The 27,264-nt window shown below is 57.0% G+C and overlaps 2 protein-coding genes and 1 long non-coding RNA gene across 18 annotated transcripts in view; 2 read left to right on the plus strand and 1 right to left on the minus strand.

The window, feature by feature from the left end:
• JAKMIP3 (Janus kinase and microtubule interacting protein 3) overlaps window positions 1–3,291 on the plus strand; it is a 118,753-nt gene extending 115,462 nt beyond the window's left edge. For all 15 annotated transcript variants that reach the window (XM_064145339.1, XM_064145335.1, XM_064145364.1 and 12 more), the window contains one exon: window positions 551–3,291. The gene's annotated coding sequence lies outside the window, so the exon portion shown is untranslated. The remainder of the gene's footprint in view (window positions 1–550) is intronic.
• LOC135176335 (uncharacterized) lies at window positions 2,955–5,309 on the minus strand. Its single transcript, XR_010302607.1, has 2 exons — window positions 4,006–5,309; window positions 2,955–3,918 (listed from the first exon to the last, which is right to left on the minus strand). It is a non-coding gene; the product is annotated as an uncharacterized LOC135176335 (long non-coding RNA).
• On the plus strand, window positions 4,872–26,487 carry DPYSL4 (dihydropyrimidinase like 4). 2 transcript variants are annotated; one of them, XM_064145367.1, is made up of 14 exons: window positions 4,872–5,165; window positions 9,604–9,692; window positions 10,841–11,025; window positions 12,321–12,485; window positions 15,306–15,367; window positions 15,460–15,540; window positions 16,085–16,153; window positions 16,249–16,369; window positions 17,170–17,326; window positions 18,871–19,012; window positions 20,418–20,588; window positions 22,038–22,217; window positions 23,927–24,098; window positions 25,448–26,487. In XM_064145367.1, the coding sequence occupies exons 1-14, from the start codon at window positions 4,887–4,889 to the stop codon at window positions 25,537–25,539; spliced, it is 1,965 nt and encodes a 654-aa protein (XP_064001437.1). In that variant the 5' UTR covers window positions 4,872–4,886; the 3' UTR covers window positions 25,540–26,487. The 2 variants fall into 2 exon arrangements, with proteins under 2 accessions (XP_064001437.1, XP_064001436.1); XM_064145366.1 differs by lacking the exon at window positions 4,872–5,165 and adding an exon at window positions 6,005–6,123.
• The last annotated feature ends 777 nt before the right edge of the window (window positions 26,488–27,264 follow it).

Raw genomic sequence — 27,264 nt, forward strand, 5'->3', positions numbered from 1 at the left:
TCATCATTCCCTGGCAACTCTCAGGGCAGTGCTGCTCCAGGAGAATGGATCCCACAGTGATGGTGCAGCATGGAACAGAACCTGGGTTCTTAGAGCAAAGCCAGCGATTGGGTGAGCTGCAGGCTGAACTGAGAGCTGCCAGCACAACCCAGCAAAGCCCACACAGGGGAAATTACAGAACCATGGAATCATTTGGGCTGGAAAAGCCATGTCTCCAACTGCCATGTCCACATGTTCCTTCAGCACCTCCAGGCATGGTGACTCCACCACCTCCCTGGGCAGCCTGCTCCAGTGCTCTTGTCTTCAGCAGAGAAATTGTTCCTGATCTCCAACCTGAACCTCCCCTGGTGCAATTTCAGGCCATTTCCTCTCCTTCTATCATCTGATACTAGGGAGAAGAAATCAATCCCACCTCAGCCCAGCCTTCTTTCAGGGAGTTGTGGAGGGCAAAGAGGTTTCCCCTCAGCCTCCTTTAGACTAGTCGTAGCACCTCCTGTGTTGGAAGAGGAGCTGAGTGGTGGTTAATGCTGGTCTTTATCTTCTTCTGTAGGTTCCTGCACCACCCCCCAAAGCTTCTGCTGGGTTTGAAAAGCTGTGAAGAAAATCCCCTGACACTGAAAATTCTACCAACTCTCTGTGGATCACCTGCTTTAAACTGGACAGTGAGCAGCAAAGGAGCTGAGCTGCAAAGATGAGAGGAGATGAGCTGGTCAGGAAGAGTTACAGTGATGCTGGAGTGAGATGATGTTTAACTCAGAGATTGTGGATTTGTCTCAGCTTGTGGTGGGATTACAGAAGTCATTTTGGACATTAGGAGGAAGTTCTGCACACTGAGAGTGGTGAGACACTGGATCAGGTTGCCCAGAGACGTGGTTGAGGACCCAGCCCTGGAGACATTCAAGGTCAAACTTGATGTGGCCCTGGGCAGCCTGCTCTAGTTGGAGGTGTCCCTGCTGAGTGCAGTGAGGTTGACCAAGGTGACATCTGAGGGTCCCTTCCAACCTGATGCAATCTGGGACTCTCTGTAACGTAACAAACTCCAGTTCTCCCAGACACCAACACCAGGGTTACATCAGTGAGCTGCATTTTTAACCTCTCTATTTCATGCTCAAAACGTGTCCACTTTGTGTCCTACTTTAACGCTCCATGGCTTAAATGTTTTGCTTCCCTGGAAAAACTTTGAGCAGTAGTGAGGGAGCTGCAGCCTAGGGCAGGAACAACCTGGTCTAGGCCTTGGGCAACCTGGTCTAGTGGAAGGTTGTTCCTGACCATGGCAGGGGGGTTGGAACTGAGTGGTTTTCAAGGTCCCTTCCAACCCAAACCATTCTATGATGATTCTATGACTGATCCCTTGCTGGGAATCTGCAGGAATGGGCCATGCCAGCATCTCTGGAAAGGCCCTAATGGGATGACTGGAGTGCAGCCAAGCATCCTGGGGCACTGGGAATTCTGTCATGGTACCCAGGGCACTGCTGGGGATGGGCATGGGGACCTCCAGTGTGTTTGGAAGTGGCCAGGGTCCACCTCATCGCTGTTTACCCAGGCTGTGCTTCTGCACCCTGTGTGTCTGGAGCTTCAGTTCCATTTCCTCCTTAGATAGACTTCATCATGGTCTTTAACTCAGAAGCTACCTGCACAGGCCAGGTGTGGCTGTAAATAAGGGACTGTGCTGAGTATCTGTTCATATTTATCTGTATAAAGAGCTGTACATAGGGGAGAAGACAGCGGCCCCAGGAATGTCTCCAGACCTGTTTCCCTCTCTCCAGTGCACAGGTGGGCGTCTGCCCAAATGTGCTTCTGGACTCCAGCATGAGGGGTGTGCTCCATTTTCAGTCCCCTTGTCTCTGACCCCAGTGAGCTCTGGTACCATGAGTTTGCACAATGAGTCCTTGACCTTGCACAGAGCCCTTCTGGAGATGGTGCCAGCATGAGGGGAGCTGGGTCAGGTCGGTCTTTTTGGCTGTCTTCTCACCTCTGGGTCTTGTGCAATGGTGTGGGGGCTGTTACCCAAATCTGGGGGTTTTCCTACAGCCTCTCCAGCCCCCAGAGCAGAGGTAGAGCAGCAGAGGGAAGGTGGGGAGTGTGGCTTGGGAAGGAGCCCAGCCATGCTCCAAATGGTGAGTGCCTGCTCCTCAGGCAGGAAGCTGCAGGCCAGGGGCTGCCAGCCACCCACTTCTCACCTATGAGAACGTGAGGAGAAACTTGTTTGGTGTGAGGGTGCTGGAGCTGGCTGCCCAGAGTCGTGGAGTCTCCTCTGGAGAGATTCCAAACCCACCCTGACATCGTGATCCTGGGCAAGCTGCTGTGAGATGCCTCTGCTTTAGCAGGGGGGTTGGACTGGATGATCTGCAGAGGTCCTTTCCAAACCCCACTGTGCTGGGATTTGGGGGTTCTGTTTTACATCCCCCAGGTGTCCTTCAAATAACACCAGTACGGAGCCAGGTAGACCCAGTGTCTCCCCAGGTGCGTTCCTGATGCATCATGAGCACTCTGCTTCACCTCCCAGAGCAGCAGCAGCAGCTGTGGATCCATCAGCTCAGAGGTGCAGGCTTCCTGAAGGAGCACCGCAGCGGTGGGGATGCTCCCACCCACATCCCACAACCCTGGGGACTCAACACAGCTGAGCTGAACCCCTCTGGAGCCGCAGCTGGCTTCATTCACAGTCACACGTTGGCTGCTCCAGGCCTGTGCTTGTCGCCCAAGCTGCTGGAGGACCTGTGGCTGTCCCTCAAAGTGTTCCTCTCTTGTACTCTCCGTAGCCTTCAGTGTATCCCCGAGTGCCTTACACAGCTCCTGAGAAAAGCTCCTGACCGTGAAGAGAAAACACACCCAGGGATCCTTCAGGGGGGCCTGGCACCAGCTCCCTTCACACCCTGGATGCCACTACCACCCCCCAGCCTGAGGGCCAGTGGTGTGGATTTGCTTTAGACTCAGGAAACAGCCTTGTGAGTCTGTGTGATAGACCCTGGACCTACCTATTTGGCAGAGGAGCCGCCGTCACCTTATGCAAACCCCTACCCAGAGACCATGTTTGTCCCCCTTGGGCTGGCAGGCCGTGACCGTGGCCTCTTGGAGAACCCCAGCGACCCTGCCCTGACTGCTCTGTGCTGGGTTCAGTGCTGGAAGGGGACTGGTCAGCCCCACAGAGGGGCTGGGCTGAGCAGTTACAGAATTTTACAGATATTTTTGTATGGTGATTCATATAATATATAGCAAGAGACTTTCTATTCATTTGTAAAGTACCTACAGTATTGTCAGCTTTTAATAAAAAGAGACCTTTTAAGCCCTTCATATCAGAGGAGTTGGCTTGGTTCTCTCCCCGGGTTGCAGAGAAGTTGGGTTGGTTCTCTCCCCAGGTTGCAGAGCAGCTGGGTTGGTTCTCTCCCCGGGTTGCAGAGCAGCTGAGTTGGTTCTCTCCCCGGGTTGCAGAGCAGCTGGGTTGGTTCTTTCCCCAGGTTGCAGAGCAGCTGGGTTGGTTCTTTCCCCAGGTTGCAGAGCAGCTGGGTTGGTTCTTTCCCCAGGTTGCAGAGCAGCTGGGTTGGTTCTCTCCCCGGATTGCAGAGCAGCTGGGTTGGTTCTTTGCCCGGGTTGCAGAGCAGCTGGGTTGGTTCTCTCCCCGGATTGCAGAGCAGCTGGGTTGGTTCTTTCCCCAGGTTGCAGAGCAGCTGGGTTGGTTCTTTCCCCAGGTTGCAGAGCAGCTGGGTTGGTTCTTTCCCCGGGTTGCAGAGCAGCTGGGTTGGTTCTTTGCCCGGGTTGCAGAGCAGCTGGGTTGGTTCTTTCCCCGGGTTGTAGAGCAGCTGGGTTGGTTCTTTCCCAGGGTTAGAATCATAGTTGTTTTGGTTGGAAAAGACTCCTAAGATCATCAAGTCCAACCATCAACCCAGCACCACCTTGGCCACTGGAGCATGTTCCCAGGTGCTATGGGACAAAGGGAAACCTTTGATTTTAGTAATTTGGCTGACTTTGGAGTTATAAAGAAATCATTTTTCACCACCTGAATTCTACCTCAAAACTTGGATGAAATGGTGAGTAACAAAGACTCTTGGAGATGCAGGACCTCCTGCTGAGCTGAGCTTTTCCCCTTCTCACACTGCTCAGCTACTGCTGGGATCAAGCCCACTTGAATCCAAGTTTGAAAACAGAGGTGGGGGGATGAGTTCTCCTTGGAAGGATGTTCTGCTGATGAATTAGAGAATCGTGGAGTCAGAGAGTGGTTTGGGTGGGGAGTGACCTTTAAAGGTCATCCACTCCGACCCTCCTGCCATCAGCAGGTATGTCTGCAACTAGGGCAGGTTGCTCACAGCCCCAGATAACCTGACCCGCAGCGGTTTCAGGCATGGGACACCTCCCACCTCTCTGGGCGACCTGAGCCAGGCTCTTATCACCCTCAGTGTCAAATATTTCTTCCTTCCATCTAGTGTGAAAGTCTCTGCTCAAAAGCCTGTCCCTAGCTTTCTTCTCATCCCCTCTAAGCACTGCAAGGCCACCAGAAGGTTTGCCTGGAACCTCTCCTTCAGCCGCCACTGGCATCGAGGCCACTCGGCGCCCTGCGATGCGCAGCGGGCGCGCTGTCGGGAGCGATGCTGTGACGGTGCCAGGCAGTGACACTTCGCCTGGGGGGACAGAACCCTCCCCCAGACCCAGCGCCGGCCCCGCAGCCCCGGTGGGGCGGGGTGGGGAGCGGGAGGAGCGGCCGAGCCCGCGTTGCCGGTGCCTTTCCCAGGCTGCTCGGTGACTGTCCGGTGGCAGCGGGGCCGGGGCGGGGGGTTCCTGCCCCGCTTTTAGAGCACTTTGTCGCGCTCCCCAGGGCCAGACGGCTGAAGAGAGCACCGGGCCCGGCACCGGGGGGGTGGCGGTGGGGGCTACCCAGGGACCCCCCCGAGCCCATGTCGGTGCCGCGGGAGGAGGCTCTGCCCGCCTGCTTCGCGGGGCTGGGCGCGGGCAGCCCGCGGCCGCGGCAGAAGCGCGGGGGGATGTTCTGCAGCGTGGAGGATGCCTTCGACAACAAGACTCTGGATTTCCCCTCGCTCAGCTCCTCTGAGCCCGGGACACCCCCGGCTGGGCAACGCCGCGGCCCCGGCCCAGGCTCCGGTCCCGGCCCCGCTGTAGTTCCGCCGGCGGCGGTAGCTGTTGCCCGGGGAGAGCGGCCCGACGGCTGCCCGCAGGTGAGCATGATTCATGGGCCTGGGCTTGGGACCCTCTTTAGCCCCAGTTCAGAGCAGTCTTGTCCGGCAAGGCAGGAGGGCCCCAGCCCGTCCTTTTCGCATCCCGTCTCCTCCCATCCCGTATCTTCGAATCCCATCCGTCTCGTCCCGAAACTTCCCATCCCGTCCCTTCCCATCTCGTCCTGCGTGCCCCGTCTAGGTCCTTTCAGTCTCGTCTTTCTCCATCCCGTCCAGTCCGCCCCACGTCATCCCTCCCCTGTTCACCTTTCGCTCTCGTCCTGCCTTCCCAATTCCGTCCCGTCTCTTCCCCGTCCCCTCGCCTGCCATGTCCTCCTACTCCGTCCCCTCTCGACTCCCCTGTCCAGTCCTTTCCCTTCTCTCCCCATGCCCTCCACCTAGTTCTGTCCCTTCCAGTCCCGTCGTTTCTCATCCCGTCTCCTCCCGTCCCACCCCATCTTTTCCCATCCTGTCCCGTCCTGTCTCCTCCACTCTATCCCAGCCCCACGGTAGACTCGCACCCGCTAAGGGAACAGGGAGCCAGTGCCGTGAACAGCTCGGACACGGGCTGCTCGCAGGGGACGGCCCGAAGCGGCGGCGAGCGGCCACATGTCCTTGTGGGGGGACAATTCTTACCGGCCCCCCACGACTCCTGGCCGCTGGCTACGGGACCGGCCAGGGGCTGCGGAAGCGGGCAGCGGCTGCGGGACAGGACCGTGGCTGTGGGAGCGGGCAGCAGGCTGCGGGGACGGGCAGGAGCTACAAGACCAAACTCGCCGCCGCCGCTCCTTCCCCGCCGCCCCCGCTTTGTGTGAGCGCCGGGAGCGCGGCGCGGCGCGGGAGCGCGCACGCAGGCGGAGCCGCGCAGAGGCGGGCGCCGGCAGCGGCAGCGGGACACAAACACCGGCGGAGCGCGGGGGTCATGTCGCAGCCGGGCAAGAAGAGCCTCTCTCGCGGCACGGTGAGCGGACCCCTGGGGAGTGCGGGCACGGCCCGAGGCCAGAGCAGTCCGGGGGGGTCGGGACGCGCTGGCCCCTGCCAGCCAGAGCGGGGCTGGACCCCTGGGGAGAGCGGCTGGGGTTTTGTGCCGCAGCGGGGGTGGGCGTCGGGGGGTCTGGGCTCCCGGCGGTCTCCGCTCCCCAGAGAGGAGGGTCGGTGCTGCCGGAGCCGCGTCCCTCCGGAGCAGGGGGGCACTGTGCAGCCCCCTCCCCGCGGGGCCGTCTCTCCCTTTGTTGGCCGCGGCCCGGCCCCCAGCCCGGCGGACCCGGCGCTTTGTCTGCCGGGGGCCGGGGTCCCTCCCGGGACAAAGAACGGCGCGACCCCCCTCGCGCTGCGGCGCTGCCCCCTGCCCCGACTTCGACTCGTGGCTCGGAACCGCTTTCTCTTCGGGCGGGTGGGCTCCGGGAGGGCCTGGCACCTGCCCGCGTCGTCCTCTGCCCCGCGTCTGCCCGGGTCGTGCCTGGTGCTGCGCTTCGGTGCCGCTGCCGGGATCGGAGCAGCGGGAGCTCCCGAGGTGGCGTGGGAGGGATTCCCTCCGGCTGCCAGCCGCCAGACAGGCGGGGTTGGGGATTCCTCTCGTTCTGCTGGCTCATGGCTGACTGCCCCGAAAAACATCCCGGGGCTGCTGGAGCCGGAGTGGCGGTGTGCCGGGATGGGATGCAGTGGGGACGGGGTGAGGATGGGAATGAGAATGGGGAAAGGATGGAGATGAGGGAGGATGAGGATGGGAACAGGGCGAAGATGAGGATAGAGGTGGAGTAAGGATAGGAATGGGTTGAGGATAGGGGTGGGAATGGGGACAAGGATGAGGATGGAGATGGGGTGAAGATAGGTTGTGTATGGGGATGGGGTGAGGGTGAGAACGGGATAAAGATGGGGATGGGGTGAGGGCGACTATGAGGATGGGGATAGGCAGAGCATGAGGTTGGGAACGGGGTGAGGATGAGGATGGGGCAGGGGTAAGGGTGAGAACGGGGTGAGGATAAAGATAGCCCCACAAGGGGAGGGGCCACAGGCTCTCCCATGGGGCAGCCGGCACAGAAGCTGCTTGGATTGATCTTCTGGGACGAGGGAAAACAATGGAGAAGCTCCAAAAGCCTGGATGCTTCTAAAGCCTCCGGTGTTTAACAAGCCAGCGGTGCTCTTTAATCCAACCCCCCACCACGCTGTCCAGCCTGTGGAGCATCGGCACACTGGGCTGTGCTGTAGGTCATCTCCACCTGCTGCCTCAGGTGTGCCTGAGCTTTGGCCATGCTCTTTGTGTGGCCACTGGAGATCATTTCTCTGGCAAGCCAAGGGAGCAGCAGCAGAAGCCTCCAAAACTAGGCTGCATTTGCATACGTGCCGCTGCTCTCTAGTTTTTCTGGGTAAAGATTCTGCCAGTCTGACAACGCTCCCAGAGGCTTGCTTTGAAGTCAGGAAAGTCCTTGAGGCATTGGCTGCCTCCCGCAGGACTGTGAAAACTAAGGAGTGTCAATAAATTGCCGGCTTAATGAGATGCACCTGGAAGTCTTTGCAAGTGGAACTGCTGGGGGAAGCAGGCACATGGCTGAGCAAAGGGATGTTACCTGACAACCCTTTCAAACTGCCGAGAACCTTGGTCAAGCTCTCAGCCTCCTCTGAAGGAGCTCTTGGACCTCTGGGGGGTTGTGTGCTTCCTGAAAGGCAGGGAAGGAGAAGCCAAGGCTGTGCAGACCTGTGAAATGGGGCTGTGCTGGTGCCCACAGCATCTCACACCTGTGAAATGGGGCTGTGCTGGTGCCCAGAGCATCTCAGACCTGTGAAATGGGGCTGTGCTGGTGCCCAGAGCATCTCAGACCTGTGAAATGGGGCTGTGCTGGTGCCCACAGCATCTCACACCTGTGAAATGGGGCTGTGCTGGTGCCCACAGCATCTCACTCCTGTGAAATGGGGCTGTGCTGGTGCCCACAGCATCTCACACCTGTGAAATGGGGCTGTGCTGGTGCCCACAGCATCTCACACCTGTGAAATGGGGCTGTGCTGGTGCCCAGAGCATCTCACACCTGTGAAATGGGGCTGTGCTGGTGCCCAGAGCATCTCACACCTGTGAAATGGGGCTGTGCTGGTGCCCAGAGCATCTCACACCTGTGAAATGGGGCTGTGCTGGTGCCCAGAGCATCTCACACCTGTGAAATGGGGCTGTGCTGGTGCCCACAGCATCTCACACCTGTGAAATGGGGCTGTGCTGGTGCCCACAGCATCTCACACCTGTGAAATGGGGCTGTGCTGGTGCCCAGAGCATCTCACACCTGTGAAATGGGGCTGTGCTGGTGCCCAGAGCATCTCAGACCTGTGAAATGGGGCTGTGCTGGTGCCCACAGCATCTCACACCTGTGAAATGGGGCTGTGCTGGTGCCCACAGCATCTCACACCTGTGAAATGGGGCTGTGCTGGTGCCCACAGCATCTCACACCTGTGAAATGGGGCTGTGCTGGTGCCCAGAGCATCTCACTCCTGTGAAATGGGGCTGTGCTGGTGCCCAGAGCATCTCACACCTGTGAAATGGGGCTGTGCTGGTGCCCAGAGCATCTCACTCCTGTGAAATGGGGCTGTGCTGGTGCCCAGAGCATCTCACACCTGTGAAATGGGGCTGTGCTGGTGCCCAGAGCATCTCACACCTGTGAAATGGGGCTGTGCTGGTGCCCAGAGCATCTCACACCTGTGAAATGGGGCTGTGCTGGTGCCCAGAGCATCTCACACCTGTGAAATGGGGCTGTGCTGGTGCCCAGAGCATCTCACTCCTGTGAAATGGGGCTGTGCTGGTGCCCACAGCATCTCACACCTGTGAAATGGGGCTGTGCTGGTGCCCAGAGCATCTCACACCTGTGAAATGGGGCTGTGCTGGTGCCCAGAGCATCTCACACCTGTGAAATGGGGCTGTGCTGGTGCCAGAGCATCTCACACCTGTGAAATGGGGCTGTGCTGGTGCCCAGAGCATCTCACACCTGTGAAATGGGGCTGTGCTGGTGCCAGAGCATCTCACACCTGTGAAATGGGGCTGTGCTGGTGCCCAGAGCATCTCACACCTGTGAAATGGGGCTGTGCTGGTGCCAGAGCATCTCACACCTGTGAAATGGGGCTGTGCTGGTGCCCAGAGCATCTCACACCTGTGAAATGGGGCTGTGCTGGTGCCCACAGCATCTCACACCTGTGAAATGGGGCTGTGCTGGTGCCCAGAGCATCTCACACCTGTGAAATGGGGCTGTGCTGGTGCCCAGAGCTGTGGGGATTGGCCATACCCACCAGGCTGGTACCACACTGCATGGAGATCTGTGTTCCTCTCCCATGGCAGCTCCACATGGTGGCCAAATGCACTAAACTGGTATCACTGAAGGACAAAATCCGAGCCCCTAGCTCAGCATGGGTCAGGAGCCATCTAACTGACCTCACCTTTCCAACCCTGTGGCTTTTTCTCCTCTAGAGTGACCAGCTCCTGATTAAAGGAGGGAGAGTTGTCAACGATGACCAGTCATTTTATGCAGACATCTATGTGGAAGATGGGGTCATAAAGTAAGTTCAAATTGAACCACCTGCTGATGGAGCTTCCCAGTATGACATGGGGCTGTGGAGCCTTGAAGGAGGTTCCTCTCCAGCATTCTGCTCTTGGAAATGTGTTCCTTTCTTGAAAAGCAAAGAGAACTTTCCAGAGTGGTGTCAAGGAGGAGCTGCATGCAGCTGGCAGGAGGGATAAGGTGCTGGAGTTGGGTGCTCTGTTGCAAGTTGTGCAGGGGACAGGCGAGGAGCCAAGTTAAGTGTTACGAAGGAGGACTTCAGAAGTAGGAGAGAGAAGGGGGGGACAATCTGGCCCCACAGTGTGAGGAAGCCTAGGATGTGTATCCTCTTACCATTTGAGTGCAGACCTGGACTTACCATGTCCAACTCTAGAGGCTCAAACACAAGAGGAATCTGCAACTGTTGGAGCAAGTCTGGAAAAGGCCACGAAGGTGATCCAAGGATTGGAAGCCCTCTGCTGAGGGGCCAGGCTGAGTGAGTTTGGGTTATTCAGCCTGGAGAAGGCTCTAGGGATACCTTAGAGCAGCCTTCCATGTTGTGCCAGGGTAGGTATAGGCTGGATATTAGGAAGAAGTTCTTCACAGAGAGAGTGATTGGCATTGGAATGGGCTGCCCAGGGAGGTGGTGGAGGCACCGTCCCTGGGGGTCTTCAAGCAAAGCCTGGATGAGGCACTTAGTGCCATGGTCTGGTTGATTGGATAGGGCAGGGTGCTAGGTTGGCCTGGATGCTCTTGGAGGTCTCTTCCAACCTGGTTGATTCTATGATTCTATGAAGGAAGCTACAGGAGAGCTGGGGAGGGACTTTTGCCAAAGGCATGGGAGTGCTGGGATGAGGGGTGATGGCTCCAAACTGAAAGCAGCTGGGTTTGGATGAGATGAGATGAGAAAGAAACTCTTCCCTGTGAGAGTGGTGAGGCACTGGAACAGATTGCCTGGAGAAGTTATGGAGGCTCCAAGCCAGGCTGGATGTGGCCTTGACTAAGCTGGTCTGGTAGGAGGTGTTCTTTGTCACGACAAGGGCCTGAGTCTGCATCTCCTTTAAGGCATTTTCCAGCCCAATCCATTCTAGGATTGCATGAAGTTGTTTTTGCCTCATCACTTACAAGTCACTGCCCATGGACATGAGCTCTTAACATTGTTTTCAGGCAAATTGGGGAAAACCTGCTGGTTCCTGGTGGTGTCAAGACCATTGATGCCTACAGCCAGCTCGTCATGCCCGGGGGGATCGACGTCCACACCAGGCTGCAGATGCCCATCATGGGGATGACCTCAGCTGATGACTTCTTCCAAGGCACAAAAGCAGCCCTGGCAGGAGGCACCACCATGATCAGTAAGATGGAGGAGCTTTCAAAGGGGCTTCTGAGTAGCACATTGTTTAGCAGGAAACCTTGGTCCTTTCAGACATCTCTGGGATGATTTACCCTCCTGGCAGGGAAATGCTGATTTGTGCTGTGGAAATCAAAGGCATGGAGCTAATTAAAATGCATCATGTGCCTTGCAGAGCCTCCTTCTGTGGCCACACACACAGGAAAAGTGCAAAGCTGCTCCTGCCTCACCCTCCTAGGAGAGGAAGAGAGAAGAAAACTTCTGATAGAAAGCTTTTGTCACAGCTTTTAATATAGTTTTAATGGCTTTGCTTAGCATTTTAATAGAGGTTTTCAGCTTGTGAGCACTGCTGTGTTAATGTGAAATGTCCCCTCCCTGGAGGTGTTCAAGGCCAGGTTGGATGAGGCCTTGAGCAACCTGGGCTAGTGGGAGGTGTCCCTGCCCATGGCACAGAGTTTGGAACTGGATGATCTTCAGGGTCCCTTCTGATCCAAACCATCCTATGGATGTATGAAATGATTTCCATGTCCATTTCGCTCCTCTTCTGGTCCCAAAGCCCAGTCTGAGCAGACCCTGGTGTAGCTCTGTGCTGACCTAAAACAAAGATAAAGGGAGGTGAGGTGGCCAAGAGGCTTGAGAGAGCTGTGCAGAAATGCTCATGGACGTGCTTTGGTGACCAACCTCCTCCAAATGCTGCTTTAGAAAGGGCTGTGTCACCAGGTTGTGCCATACTGAAGGCTGTGACCTTAGCTGGGAGTTTGTTCTGTTTCACCTGCCTGGACATCTTCCTCCTGTATCTCAGTCTAGTCTAAATCCAGCAGAAGGGAGGTGGAGATGAGACACGAGGAAGATGCCCACAGTTGTATTGTGTTGTGGAATGTCTTGAAGGGAGCCTACAGGAGAGCTGGGGAGGGACTTTTGCCAAAGGCATGGAGTGCCAGGACAAGGGGTGGTGGCTTCAGACTGGAAGAAGCTGGGTTTGGATGAGAAGAGATTCTTCCCTGTGAGGGTGGTGATGCACTGGGCCAGGTTGCCCAGGGAGGTGTGAGAAGCCAGGCTGGATGGGGTCTTGAGCAGCACAGTGTAGTGGAAGGTTATCCCCACCCATAGGTTGAAACAGGTGATCTGTAAGGTCCCTTCCAGCCAAACCCATTCCATGCTCCCCTGATCTACTCAGCCCTACCAAACCAACCAGCGTTGAACCATCTCCGTTTCACAGCGGTGGAGCCTCGCGCGGGCGCGGTGGTGCCTGGAGCGGTCTCTGCCGTCCTGTGCTAACTCTGTGCAGTGTCTCCCTAGTTGACCACATCTGCCCAGATGCTGGGACCAGTCTCCTGGCTGCCTACGAGCAGTGGCGGGGGGTGGCTGACAGCCAGGCCTGCTGCGATTACTCCCTGCACGTCGACATCCCGCGCTGGCACGAGAGCCTGAAGGAGGAGCTGGAAGCCCTGGTGAAGGACAAGGGTGAGGACAGAAGGAGCCATAATCTGGCCATAACCCCACTCCCCCACCCCCCTCCTGTCATTGTCACAGTACAGGTGCATGAGCAACTCACTTTAGGGTACGTGATGGTGGTTGGTGCTCCCCTGAGCCAGTGGTGCGTGGGTGTGTGGAGATAAAAGTGCCCCTGTGCTGCTCAGGTGTCAGCAAGAGAGCCAGGGAGGGACTCCCTACGAGGAGAGGCTGAGGGAGCTGGGATTGGTTAGCCTGGAGAAGAGGAGGCTCAGGGGTGACCTTATTGCTGTCTACAGCTACCTGAGGGGTGGTTGTAGCCAGGAGGAGGTTGCTCTCTTCTCTCAGGTGGCCAGCACCAGAACAAGAGGACACAGCCTCAGGCTGTGCCAGGGGAGATTTAGGCTGGAGGTGAGGAGAAAGTTCTTCCCTGAGAGAGTCATTGGACACTGGAATGGGCTGCCCGGGGAGGTGGTGGAGTCGCCGTCCCTGGGGCTGTTCAAGGCAGGATTGGACGTGGCACTTGGTGCCATGGTCTGGCCTTGAGCTCTGTGGTAAAGGGTTGGACTTGATGATCTGTGAGGTCTCTTCCAGCCCTGATGATACTGTGATACTGTGACTTTGCACAAGGGCTTGCTGTGGGAGGGTGAGAGGGAACGGGTTGAAGCTGGAGGAAGGGAGGTTTAGACTGGAGGTTGGGAAGACATTCTTTACAGTGAGGATGGGGAGACACTGGAACAGGTTTCCCAGGGAGGTCCTGGATGCCCCTTCCCTGGAGATGTTCAAGGCCAGGTTGGATGAGGCCTTGAGCAACCTGCTCTAGAGTAAGGTGTCCCTGCCCGTGGCAGAGTGTTGCAAGTAGATTAAGGTCCCTTCCAACCCAAACTGCTTGTCCTCTGCCATCCCAGGGAAAAGCCTAGAAAGGGCTGTGTCACAGGTTGTGCCCTACTGAAGGTTGGACTTGGTGATCTTGGAGGTCTTTTCCAGCCATAATGAGTTTGTGGTTCTCTGCTAACATCTTGCTCTTGGGCTCCCTCCCTGGGAGCATTTCACAGCCCAGTGATGGGGAACTAAAGGCATGAGGTTGGACATCCTGATTCTAACTGTCTGAAGGACAGAAGAGGAGATTCTACTGTGAGGGTGCTGGGGCCCAGGAGCAGGCTGCCCACAGAGGTTGTGGAGTCTCCTTCTCTGGAGAAATTCCAATCCCACCTGACCATGGTGATCCTGAGCAAGCTGCTGTAGGTGCCCCTGCTTTAGCAGGGAGTTTGGATTGGATGATCTCCTGAGGTCACTTCCAGCCCCACCAGGCTGGGATTTGGGAGTCACACAGTCCCACCCTGCTGCTGAGACCTGCCAGGGGCTACTGGGTCAGTGGCAAACCTTCTGTTTGCAGACAAAGGCAAAATGCCACAAGCGTGCTCAGACTTTGCCCACTAGGTCACCACCAACCCCACCTCTGTGTGTCACAGATGCCACCAGAGCTGCTGCAGCATGTGTGAGATGCAGGGGGGTTGGACTGGATGGTCTGCAGAGGTCCCTTCCAACTCCAACATGCTGGGATCCTAGGACTCTGTGTGGATCTGTGATTTCTACCTCACATGCAGGATGGCTGATGGAGCATGGAGCCAAGGCTGGAGAACTGCTGCTGTGCCTTCTGTGGAAAGGCAACAGCTAATGCCAAACCACAACCCGGTTGTGAAGGCACACGTGGAAAGCATCCGGGATGAGCTGGAATGGCTCCATCCCTTCAGCCACTCCACGCTGTAACAGGAAACTGACTGCACATTTCTCTGTTAATTGACCAATTAAGGCCTTGCTTACAAGCCTGCAAATTACGCTGAAGCCACTGAGATCCTCATTAGCATATCTGAAGGGAAGACCTGGTTCCAAACATGGGAATTAGTATTAACGAGCTGCGTGAGTTCCTGGTGCTTTCCAGTAAGCCTTGGCCAGCAGAGGCTTGGGGATGTGCAGGAATTGCAGCCAGGGAGAGAATCCCTGTGGAAAGCCTAGCACTGAATTTTGTTCTGTGAGCCCCCCCCCCGACTGGTTTTATTTACATCCCAGAATTCCAGCGTGGTGGGGTTGGACATCATCTGCAGATCATCCACTGCAACCCCCGTGCTAAAGCAGGGGCACCCACAGCAGCTTGCCCAGGATCACAGTGGCCAGGTGGGGTTGGAATCTCTCCAGAGGAGGAGACTCCACAACCTCTCTGGGCAGCCTGCTGCAGGGCTCCAGGACCTTCACACCAAACAGGTTTCTCCTCCTAGTCAGGTGGAACCTTCTGGGTTCCAGTTTGTGCCCACTGCCCTTTGTCCTGTCACTGAGCATCACTGACAGGAGTCTGGCTGCATCCTCTTGCCTCCCACCCTTTATCCGTTCAGCAGCACTGAGAAGATCCCCAAGTCCAATATGGACTTTCTGAGGTGCCTCCAAAGATGGAGGTGTGCTGCTTTTCATGGCTCTTGGGTCTTGGAGGTTCAGTTCTTGTGGGGACAGTTCTCATGCCAACCCTTAGCCTGGCTGTGCTGTCTGTCTGGACCTTCCTGGCACAAATTGCAGGTTCAGACAGCCCCTTCTCAGGTCACCAAGGTCTCAGCTGGGACAATAAACTGAGAGAGTCATTGGACACTGGAATGGGCTGCCCGGGGAGGTGGTGGAGTCGCTGTCCCTGGAGCTGTTCAAGGCAGGATTGGACGTGGCACTTGGTGCCATGGTCTGGCCTTGAGCTCTGTGGTAAAGGGTTGGACTTGATGATCTGTGAGGACTCTCCCAACCCTGATGATACTGTGATAATAAGCAGATGTGGCATTTTCTTCTCTGCAGGTGTGAACTCCTTCCTGGTTTTCATGGCCTACAAAGACAAGCTTCAGTGCACAGATGCCCAGGTAAGAGAGTGGGTGTTGGGTGGCAGGCAGCACCCACGTGCTGAGCAGGAGTGGGGGGGGCTGGTGTTGTGCAACCCTCTGTCTGTTGGCAGCTGTATGAAATCTTCTGCATCGCTCGAGAGCTGGGAGCCGTCGCCCAAGTGCACGCTGAGAACGGAGACATCATCGACGAGGTACAGTGCAGCAGCAAAGCTTCTCCAGGGCGTTGAGATGGAAGGCAAAGTGCTGGCTTCAGCAGGTGGCAGAAGTGTCTGGGGGGAGAAGGAGCAATGCCAGCACCTGTTAGCCTTCAGCTGGTGCTGGAGATTCAGCAGGGACTGGCCTAGGTGGGAGAAGGAGGAGCAGCCTACCATGGCATCGTTCGGTCCTCCAGACCTGTAGCTGGGTTGGAGTGTGGGGAAGGTCCCAATGTACAGCATCTCCCAGTCCAGAAATGCTTCCACAGCATAAAGTGGGTTTGCTAGGGCAACCTGATCTGGTTGAGAATGTCTCTGCTGGCTGCAGGGGGGTTGGACTAGATGACTTCAGAGGTCCCTTCCAGCCCAGACCATTCTGTGATTCTAGGAAGCAGCTGCAGCAATGCATGGAGTGTCACAGGTGCAGTAGTTGTGTTCATGAGTTTCCAGCAACCTTCAGGTCCTTCTGAACAAGGTGTTTTGTCCTCCACGTTGCTGGTTATGTCACTGACTGCTGCTTTGTCCATCTTCATCCACCTAGGAGCAGAAGAGGCTGCTGGAGCTTGGGATAACTGGGCCAGAAGGGCATGTCCTCAGCCGCCCTGAGGAGGTAACATCTCCAACCCTGCCATGGAATGGCTGTGGTGTTTTGGCTGGAGCAGAGGTACCCTGAAATGTTCTCTGCCTGTGTTTTGGTGTCTATAGGTGGAAGCAGAAGCTGTGTACCGTGCCATTACCATCGCCAAGCAGGCCAACTGTCCCTTGTATGTCACCAAAATCATGAGCAGAGGTGCAGCAGATGTCCTAGCTCAGGCCAAGAGGAAAGGTAAAGCATTGGTCTGTATCTCCACCCAAGCTGAGCTTGTAGAAACATCTCCAGGAATAGCATCCTGGCTGCAGGGGCTGAGAACTCGTTAGCACCCAGGCTCTGTCACTTTCTGAGCGTGCTAAAACTCGGTGTTGACTTACTCACGTGGTGTTTGAGAGCTAATTGGTCTGAGATGTGCTCTAGAACTCTGACACCTGAATCTCAGTAGTTGCAGCTGAAGGAAAAAAAAGTCACTTGGAGTCACTTGTCATGAAATAAAGGAAAAAAAGGGTCTGGAGCAAGCTCCAGGATCGAGCAGGAGGTGGACTGAGAGCAGGGGGGAAGGCAAAAAGATGGGCGCAGGCACCTCGATCCTCAAGCAGGAGACTGCCAGAGAGACGCTGCTTTGCTGGTTGATGGTGGGCAGGAAGGTCTGTCGGTGTGAGGAGAGATGGGTTCAGAGCTTGTTCTGGCAGCAGTGCCTGGCCACCAGAGCCCACCCGAGCCAGTGTCACGAAGGACAAAGCTGCAGTGCCGCAGCCACTGGGAGTCAGTGCACCCACGGATGGAAGCTCCAGGAGGGCAGATTTAGACGTGAGATTAGGAGGAAGCTCTTTACAGTGAGGGTGGTGAGAACTGGAACAGGTTTGCCCAGGGACTGCCCCTCTCTGGAGGCGTTCAGGGCCAGGGTGGATGAGGCCCTGAGCATCCTGCTGTGGCGGCAGGGGGGTGGCACTGCAGGCTCTTTAGGGCGCTTGCAGCCCAGGGCGCTGCGCGGGTGCCGTGCCCGTGTGCGCTGAGCAGCCCGCTGCCCGCAGGCGCGGTGGTGTACGGAGAGCCCATCACCGCCAGCCTGGGCGCCGACGGCTCCCACTACTGGAGCAAGAACTGGGCCAAGGCAGCAGCCTTCGTCACCTCGCCCCCCGTCAGCCCGGACCCCGCCACGCCGGACCACCTCGCCTCCCTCCTGTCCTGGTGAGTCCCAGTCCAGCACCAATGATCTGCTACTGCCTGGGGACACTTGCGTCTTCTCCTCTGCCGGGGCACTGTGCTGCAGAGGCTGGCACACAGCTCAGCCTTGCCATCGCAGCAGAGTGAGGTCTGGAAGGGACCTCTGGAGCTCACAGCTGCACTGCTGGAGCAGGGGCACCTGGACGGTAGTGTAGTCATCACAGAATCAACCAGGTTGGAAGAGACCTCCAAGATCATCCAACCCAAGCTAGCACCCAGCCCTAGCCAGCCAACCAGACCATGGCACTAAGTGCCTCATGCAGGCTTTGCTTCAACAACCCCAGGCATGGTGACTCCACCACCTCCCTGGGCAGCCCATTCCAATGCCAATCACTCTCTCTGCCAACAACTTCCTCCTAACATCCAGCCTAGACCTCCCCCAGCACAACTTGAGACTGTGTCCCCTTGTTCTATTGCTGGTTGCCTGGCAGAAGAGACCAACCCCCACCTGGCTACAGCCTCCCTTCAGGTAGTTGTAGACAGCAATGAGGTTCCCCCTGAGCCTCCTCTTCTCCAGGCTGCACACCCCCAGCTCCCTCAGCCTCTCCTCATAGGGTTTGTGCTCCAGGCCCCTCAGCAGCTTTGTCGCCCTCCTGTGGACACATTCCAGTATTGCAACTTCTCTCTTGAACTGAGGAGCCCAGAACTGGACACAGCACTCAAGGTGTGGCCTGAGCAGTGCTGAGTACAGGGGAAGTCAGGGTATGAAAATCATCTGTCCGGTGTTGAATTGTGGTCGGTTGTTGAGCCCTGGATACAGTTTTGAACCCCTCACTCCAAGAAGGACATTGAGGTGCTACAACTGGTTACAGGAGACATTTGAGGTCTCCTGTAACCAGTTGTATTCTGTCAGTGTCCAGAAAAGGGCAGTGAAGCTGGTGAAGGGTCTGCAGAACAGCAGGTGAGGAGCAACTGAGGGACCTGGGGTTGTTTAGTCTGGAGAGAAAGAGTCTGAGGGGAGCCCTCATTGCTCTCTACAGCTCCCTGAAAGGTTGATGCAAGGTGGGGGTTGGTCTCTTCTCACAAGGAGCAAGTGCTAGGACAAGAGGAGCTGGCCTCAAGCTGCACCTGGGGAGGTTCGGGTTGGGCACGAGGAACAACTCTTCCCCTTGAGGGTTGTTAAGGCCTGTCCTAGGTCTGCCCAGGGCAGTGGTGTAGTCCCCATCCCTGGATGGGTTTCAGAGCCACGGAGATGTGGTGCCGAGGGAGATGGTTTGGCAGCAGCCTGGCAGTGCTGGGTTAATGGTTGGATTTGATGAGTCTTCTCCAGCGATTCTTTGAGTGTTCTCCATAGCCAAAGAGCAGGTCTCTGGGTGATCTCTGAGCCAGGAGCCAGGTGGCTCTCTAAAACACAGCCTCATTCTGCTTTGATGAAGCCAGGGGATAGCTCCCAGGAGGCCATCGGGTTCTCACAGCCCAGTGCCTCCTCCAGAATTGGGGCGGGGGGAGACACAATGTCCAGTGGCACAGCCAGGGCCTCTCTGACCTCTCTGCTGTGCTCTGCCCAGCGGGGACCTGCAGGTCACTGGCAGCGCCCACTGCACCTTCACCACCGCCCAGAAGGCTGTGGGCAAGGACAACTTCACCCTCATCCCTGAGGGCACCAACGGCGTGGAAGAGCGGATGGCCATCGTCTGGGAGAAGTGTGTGGTAGGTGCTGAGGTGTGGGAGCAGGGCTGGTGCTGGCTGATGTCACTGTCCCCCTCAGTTCTGATGAGCCAGGAAACGTGACCTGTCTAGACTGCTGCTTCAGAGCAGCTTGCCAATGAGGGGAAATGTGACACTTGAGAGCCTTCCAAGTGTCTTCCAAGGCTTCTGTGCCACCCCACTCTCACTTGCAGTCACTACAAGTCACTCCAAAACGTTTTCCTGAGGGTAAGAAGTGATGTTCCTTTTCCCTTGGTGGCCACAGTCATGCCTGCCTGGTCACTCCAGGCTCACCAGTGGGGACTGGTTCTCATCACACCTCCACATCTGCCAGGTGGTGGAGTTTTGCTGCTGAGGAGAGCTGTGGTGCAGCAATACCTTGCTGGTGGCATCGGGTCCTGTGTCTCTGTGCCCTGCTCTCCCAAGGAGCATCCCTGGAAGGCTCTGGTCTGTATCCCATGGAGGCAACATCTCTGTGAGGACTGCCAGGAGCTTGAGGACCAAGCTCCACTGAAGCCCTCATCTTAGGCAGGCTTTGTTTGAAGGTTAATAGAATTTATCTGAAGATACAAAATGAAGATGCTAAATAGCACTGCTGAGGCTCCCTTCCAGTCTTCACTGAAGAGTGATTAACCATGGAGGGCCACAGCAAAGATGGGAGGGCTGGAAGTTCTCTGCTGTGAGGCCAGGCTGAGAGAGTTGGGGTTGTTCAACCTGGAGAAGAGAGAACTCCAGGCAGACTTTCTGGTGGCCCTGCAGTGCTTAAAGGAGTCATCAGAAAGCTGGGGACAGACCTGTGAGCAGAGCCTGCTGTGCCAGGGCAAGGGGTGGTGGTTTGAACTGAGAGAGATCAGATTGGAGAGAAGGGAGAAATGTTTGACCTTGAGGGTGGTGAGAGCCTGTCCCGGGTTGCCCAAAGAGGTGGGAGATGCCTCATGCCTGGAGTCACTGCAGGTCAGGTTGTTTGGGCTGTGAGCAGCCTGCTCCAGTTGCAGATGTCCCTGCTGACGGCAGGGGGTTGAGTGGATGACCTTTAAAGGTCCCTTCCCACCCAAAGCAGTCTGCAATGCTCTTCTGTGATCATCAGAATGTGAGACCCCTCTCCAGGGAGCTGCAGCCTACCAGAGAGCACCTTGGTCTTCAGAGACCTTGTATCTGAACACCCACCTGCTGAGTCCTTTATCCCATAGGGACAGGGCTCAGCCCCCACCCCTCCCTTCTGCCCCGTAGCTGCAGCTCCGTGTGGACCCTTACACTGCATGGTCACAGGCTTGGTGCTGTGCTTTCTTTCCCTGGAGCCTCTCCTGCTGGTGGGAGAGCGCAGGTCCAGCCTGGGGATGGCTGTCTGCCTGCTGCTGGGAGCAGGGTGCATCTCCAGCCTCGGTCCTTCATCCCCCCTGTCTGCCAGGTGCCTGGGAAGATGGATGAGAACGACTTTGTGGCAGTGACCAGTACCAACGCTGCCAAGATCTTCAACTGCTACCCCAGGAAGGGGCGCGTGGCAGTGGGCTCCGACGCAGACCTGGTCTTGTGGAACCCCAAGGCGACGAAAATCATCTCAGCCAAAACCCACAACCTGGTAAAGTAGTGTGGTTTTCATCTTCATGGTCTGCTTTTAGAGCCAGAGGAGAAGAGCAGAGCAGTGTGCTCCTGCAGAGCAGTGAGAGCAGATCCCCCAGCAGGCGAGGAGATGCTGGTGTTCTAAAAATAGAAGCAAATGAAAATCTCCTTTGGATGCTGTAGAGGGAGGGGTTGGAATTGAGATGGTCTGTGTCTGGTACAGAAGCTTTGAGATTACTGTGGGCTGGAAAATATAAGTGCTGGACTTGTTTGAGGTATGAAAGATCAGCACATCAACATCCTGCATCTGGTGTGGCCAGCAGGACCAGGGTAAGGATTGTACTGTACTGGGCAGTGGTGAGGCCACACCTTGAATGCTGGGTTCAGATTTCAGCCACTCGCTCCAAGAAGGATGTTGAGGGCTGCAGCAGGTCCAGAGAAGGGCAGTGGTGCTGGTGAAGAGCTCTTGTGAGGAGCAGCTGAGAGGCTTGGGGTTGTTTTGCTTGGGGGAAAGGAGGCTGAGAGGAGACCTTCTGGGTCTCTACAACTCCTTGAAAGGAGGCTGGAGCCAGGTGAGGATTGATCTCTTCTCCCAAGGAGTGAGTGATAGCACAAGATGAAATGGCCTCAAGTTGTCCCAGTGGAGGTTTAGGTTGGACATGAGAAAAAAACTTCTTCATTGGAAGGGCTCTCAAAGACTGGAACAGGCTGCCCAGGGCCATGGTTGACTCCCCATTCCTGAAGGTGTTTTGAAGAGGCAGAGATGTGGTGCTGAGGGCTTAGTTTCTCCATTCCAGTGAGGGGAACTTTATTATTTGAAGTATGAAAGTCTATCGAAGTTAGCTGAGGGTGAACTCACACCTTGAATGCTGTGTCCAGTTCTGGGCTCCTCAGTTCAAGAGAGATGTTGCAATACTGGGACGTGTCCACAGGAGGGCGACAAAGCTGGTGAGGAGCCTGGAGCACAAACCCTATGAGGAGAGGCTGAGGGAGCTGGGGGTGTGCAGCCTGCAGAAGAGGAGGCTCAGGGGGGACCTCATTGCTGCCTACAACTACCTGAAGGGAGGCTGTAGCCAGGTGGGGTTGGTCTCTTTTCCCAGGCAACCAGCAACAGAACAAGGGGACACAGTCTCAAGTTGTGCTGGGGGAAGTCTAGGCTGGATGTTAGGAGGAAGTTGTTGGCAGAGAGAGTGATTGGCATTGGAATGGGCTGCCCAGGGAGGTGGTGGAGTCACTGTCCCTGGAGGTGTTCAGGAAAAGCCTGGATGAGGCACTTAGTGCCATGGTCTGGTTGACTGGCTAGGGCTGGGTGCTAGGTTGGCCTGGATGATCTTGGAGGTCTCCTCCAACCTGGCTGATTCTGTGAATGAGGAGCAACACACAAAACCAGGGCTGTGGCTGTAGTTGGCTTCACTGTCACCATGATCATCAACCTTCACCTTGGATCTCTCTGTTTGCTCTTCCCCAGAACGTGGAGTACAACATATTTGAAGGCACAGAGTGCCACGGAGCTCCTACTATGGTCATCAGCCAAGGAAGAGTTGTCCTGGAGGATGGAAACCTGTGTGTCACCCAGGGGTCTGGCCGCTTCATTCCTAGGAAGACGTTCCCAGATTTTGTTTATAAGAGGATAAAGGCAAGAAACAGGGTAAGGAGGCTTGTCTTGGCCTCAGACACTCATTTTGGTCACAAATCTGTTCTTGCAAACCTGCTGGTGGAACAGGCAGCAGGACCAAGACTTCTAAAGCAAGACTTCCAGCAAGCCTGGTTGGGTTTGTGGGGAGGTGGACACCTCCAGCCTGTGTGAGAAGAGCTTCTGTGAGTGTATTGCCAGGGCCTGCTCTCTGTCTCTCAAGGGGTGCCTATGGGCAGAGTGTGGGTTGGTGGTTACTGGAAGCACAATGAGACACCTTAGATGCCACCACAGCTTCCTGAGGAGCAAGAACCACATGCCAGCATCAAAAGAGCTTCCCAGCAGCCCTCTCCTCTTTTCCAGTGTGCTGTTCTGGAGGTTTCCACTGTGCCTGGTAGGGAAAGCAGAGCAGAAATTAACCCCTGATTACCCACACAGGTACCGGTGGTGCTGGCAGCTGTGGTAGGAACACCTGTGCCCAAGGTGCCTCTGGAAGCTGAGCCTGCTTCCTGGGCTGTGTCTGGAGTCAGGGTGGGATGGGGATGGGACTCTACAAGGCCTCTGCAGGATGGGGATATGAGCCTGGCAGCTCTCTGGGAGGGAATCGTGGCAGGTCCACTGTGGGATGGGGATGGATGGAAGCCTGGAAGGTCTCTCTGGGATGGAGATGGAAATGTGCCTCTGATAGGCCCCTGCTGGATAAAGGTGGATGGGATCCTGGAAAGTCTCTGCAGGATGGGGCTGCAGAGGGATGTGACCTTAGGAGGTCCCTTGGGGATGGATGGGATCCTGCCTGATCTCCTCCCTGGCACTGCCCAGCAGTGAGCAGCCGTTTCTGCTGTTTGCTGGATCCTGCAGTGTCTTCCACTTCCTTGGCACATCCCTCATCCCCCCGCACTGGAAAGCAGTGTGGTGGGCTGAGCAGCTGCTTGGCTGAGGCAGAGGGTCCCCAGATTCCTTGGTAGCACTCAAGCTGCATCTCTGCCTGTGGTGGAAGCAGAAACCTCACACTTTACTTTTTGTCATAAAGACTTGAGTTTGCTAAACTCTGACCTTGGCACGTGGTGAGCGAGGGCCCTGCTCTGGTGGGACAGTAAGTGGGTGTCAGCCTGGCTGGCAAAGGGCTGGTTTGGTCAGTCAGTGCCTTCAGCACTTTGCAAACCGCCCAGCAGTCTGCCCGTGCCTGCTCTCCATCCTCGCTCTGAGCAGAGCTGCCGCCAGGAGGAGGGCTGGCAGCATCGCGCAGGGAGTTTGCCTCGCCAGATGTGCAGTGTGATGAAGATGGAGGTCATGGAAGTGAAAGTGCTTCTGCAGAAAACGCTCTGTGCCTGGAGCAGCCTGCTCTGGTGGGAGGCTTCCCTGCCAATGCCAGCAGAGCTGGAACTGGATGGTCCTCAGTGTCCTTTCCAGCCCAAGCCTCTTCATGAATCCATGACTCTGAACCTGTCAGTCCATGCCCATCCCTTTTCATCTCCAAAACTAGCCCCTTCTGCCCCTGTGGCTGCCACTCTTTGCCTGGCAAGGAGAAGCATCCTTAAGTAGGTCGGTGATGAAGGCATTAGGGCTCTGTCTGACTGCCCTGGCAGCCCTCAGCCACCCTCACCCTGCCTCCCGGGGCTCGCCGTGGCCGCGCTGGGTGGCGCGGAGCGGGGCGGCCCCGAGGGAGGGCAGCTGTGGGTGCCCCGTGCGCAGTGCCTGACGCTCCGCTTGCTTCCCTCCCGCAGCTGGCCGAGGTGCACGGCGTCCCCCGGGGGCTGTACGACGGCCCGGTCCACGAGGTGCTGGCGAGCGCCAAGGCGGTGGCCCCCAGCGCCGCCGCCCGCATCGCTCCTTGCGCCGGCAAGGCTCCGGCGCCGCCCGTCCGCAACCTCCACCGCTCGGGCTTCAGCTTGTCCGGTATGGCCGGGGGCCCCCGCGGGGTGGCAGGGGGGCGGGCGGGTGTGCGACGAGCCCTGGGTTGTGTGGGCAGCAGGACGGAGCAGAGGAACCCCAAGGTCGGTTTTGCTTATCCCAGAAGGGAGATGCTGCACAGAGCATCTCTGGCATCCCGGGCTGGTTTGGGTGGGAAGGGACCTGTACAGGTCATCCAGGCCACCCCCCTCGCTCAGCAGGGACCTTGCAACCACAGCAAGTTGCTCAGAGCCCCAGACAACCTCGCCTGCACTGGTTCCAGGGGTGGGACATTTCTCACCTCTCTGGGCAGTCTGGGCCAGGCTCTCACCACCCTCAGGGTCAAACATTTCTTCCTTCTCTCCACTCTGAATCCCCCTCTTGGAGTTCAAACCCTCACTCCTTGTCTTGTCTCAAGAGGCCCTGCTCAGAAGTCTGTCCCCAGCTCTCTGATCAGCCCAGTTAAGCACAAGGCCAACAGAAGGTCTCCCTGGAGCCTTCAAGCCCAGCTCTGCCTTCCCTCACAGCAGAGGGATTCCATCCCTCCCATCCTTGCTGTGGCCTCCTCCAACAGGTCTCTGCTGTGCTGAGGACTCCACAGCCATTTGGGACACTGCTGTGGCTGCCGAAGGGCTGGGACAAGCTGGGCAGTGGAAGAGCCTCCGTGCCTGGAGGGATTTCAAAGCTGTGGAGATGTGGTGTTGAGGAGTATAGTTTAGTGGTGACCTGGTAGTGCTTGAACTTGCTGAGCTTAGAAGCCTCTCCCAGCCAAAATGGTTCTGTGATTTGAGTGTTGCAGAAGGAAGTGCTAACAATTAAAGATGTACAGGCAGGTAAAGCCATCCCAAACTACACTGTGATAATAGACTCTCCAAAATGATAGCATCACAGAGTGGTAGAGGCTTGGAGGGACCTCTGGAGATCATCCAGCCCAGCCACCCCTACTAAAGCAGGGGCACCTGCAGCAGCTCGCCCAGCATCACAATGGCCAGGTGGGGTTGGAATCTCTCCAGAGAGGGAGACTCCACAGCATCTCTGGGCAGCCTGCTCCAAAGGCTCCAGCATCCTCACACCAAAGTTTCCCCTGATGGTCAGGTGGAACCTCCTGGGTTCCAGTTTCCACCCATTGTTACCCCTTGTCCTGTCGCTGGGCACTGCTGATAAGGGTCTGGCCCCATCCTCTTGCCCCCTCACAGGTCCTTCAGCTCTTGCTGAGCATCGAGAAGATCCCCTGTGGGGCTGCTCTTTTCCATGCTCAGCAGCCCTAGGGCTCAGCCCCACCTCAGAGGAGATGTTGCAGTCTCCTCAGCACCCTGTGCTGCCAGCCCCCGACCCCTCTCCTCTTCCTCCGGCAGGCTCGCAGGCAGATGACCACATTGCCAGGCGCACGGCGCAGAAGATCATGGCCCCGCCGGGTGGACGGTCCAACATCACCTCGCTGTCCTGATGGAGCAGCCTGGGGCCTGCGCTCCCCCCTGTGCCACCGTGGCTGTCCCCAGGGCCACCAACGCCACCACCGGCGCGCGGTCAGGTCCCGCCAGGGCCACTCCAGCCGAGCAGGGGCGGTGGGGTGAGGAAGCTGAGGATGAACAGCGAGCCTTCGTCAGCTGCCCCAGCCCCTTCTTCTCGTAGGTAGAAAGTAGAGTAACCCCCGAGAGGTAGCACTCCCACCTCCAGCTCTCCCAGTTTGTGTTTCCAGTAGCTGCTTGGAAAGCCCTGACCCTGTGCATGTGGCCACCTTGATGTAACTGGGCAGCGAGCTCAGCCCTGGCTCGGGCTGGTGGACCAGACGTGAAGGCAGGGGCACTCTGGGTGGGACACATCCTCCTGGCAGCACCCCATGTCCTCCCTGGGGCATGTCCTCCTCACAGGACTTGCTGCCTTGTCCAGCCCACAGACATCTGACTCGTGGGCACTCCCAGGCTGTGAGGGCTGGGAGCTGCATCTCCAGCAGCTCCATCATCCCCAGGCAGGTCTCCACCATCTCACCAGGCCCCCTGGCTGTGCTCCAGCAGTGACCATCACCGTGCCTGTGAGTGAGGATGGCAGCGTGCCCACCTGTTCCTGCAGCAGTAACCATCTTGGTGCAGGGCTGCAGTCCCCTGGCCCTGGTGGCTATGCCAGCTCTGGAGTCTCTCCTGGGCTCGTTTTTTAAGGACAACTTCTAGCGCTCTGGGGGCCCAAGTGCACGTCCTGTAGCCAGCAGAGCAGCTCAGCTGGGACCCAGCTGTGCGTCAGCCTCCTGCACAGGTGGTCAAAAAGCCCCTTTCTGGTGGAGGTCTGAGCAGCACCGGTGCCCCTCTGCGCCACCTGGCCATGCATGTCCCGGCGGCAGCGGCTCGCCACGTGCTCTCTGTTCCTTGCTCTGATTAAAGTGTGATGGAAACCAGAAAAAGATGGAAGTGCTTCCCCCAGCTGAGTCCACCTTGGTGGCATCTTTGTTGGGGAGTCGATGCATGAAGGTTTGCAAAATGGCAGGTAGGTTGCCTGGGGGGGAGGGCTGGGTGCTCAGTGGTAGCGATTGTAGGAGTGTCCTGCTTCTGGGGAGTGATAAACCTCTGCAGTGGTACAGGTAAGGGGTGGCCTGCTGCAAAGCAGCTCTGTGGAGAAGGCCCTGCAAGCACTGGGGCACAGGTTCCCCATGAGCCAGCCATGGGCCCTTGTGGCCAAGAATGGTGTCCCAGCATACATGCAGTAGAGTGTAACCAGGAGGTCAAAGGAGGTTCTCCCACTCTGCCCTGTTGAGTCTGAATCTAGAGTAATGGGTCCTGTTCTGGGCTCCCCAGCTCAGGGAACTGTTGCAGAGAGTCCAGTGGAGGCTCCAAAGATGCTGAGGAGCCTGCAGCACCTCTGTGAGGAGGAAAGGCTGAGAGCCCTGGGGCTGTTGAACCTGAGGAAAAGCAGCCTGAGAGGGGATCTGATCAGTGCTCAGCAAAAGGTAAAAGACTTGTGAGGGGGCAAGAGGATGGGGCCAGACTTTTGTCAGTGGTGCCCAGTGACGGGACAAGGAGTAATAGACACAAACTGGAACTCATGAGGTTCCATTTGAAGATGAGGAGAAAGTTCTTTGGTGTGAGGGTGCTGAAGCTCTGGAGCAGGGTGCCCAGGGGTAGCATCTTCTCTGGCGAGACTCCGATGCCTCCTGACCATGGTGATCCTGAGCAAGCTGCTA

Source organism: Pogoniulus pusillus, chromosome 6 (genome assembly GCF_015220805.1).
Source record: "Pogoniulus pusillus isolate bPogPus1 chromosome 6, bPogPus1.pri, whole genome shotgun sequence".
Classification (NCBI taxonomy): Eukaryota; Metazoa; Chordata; class Aves; order Piciformes; family Lybiidae; genus Pogoniulus; species Pogoniulus pusillus.

Coding starts and splice junctions, on each gene's coding strand:
- DPYSL4 (XM_064145367.1), top strand. CDS start 4,887: ATGTCGGTGCCGCGGGAGGAGGCTCTGCCCGCCTGCTTCGCGGGGCTG. Junction 12,486..15,305: donor AGCCCTGGTGAAGGACAAGG/GTGAGGACAGAA, acceptor TCTTCTCTGCAG/GTGTGAACTCCTTCCTGGTT. Junction 15,368..15,459: donor TTCAGTGCACAGATGCCCAG/GTAAGAGAGTGG, acceptor GTCTGTTGGCAG/CTGTATGAAATCTTCTGCAT.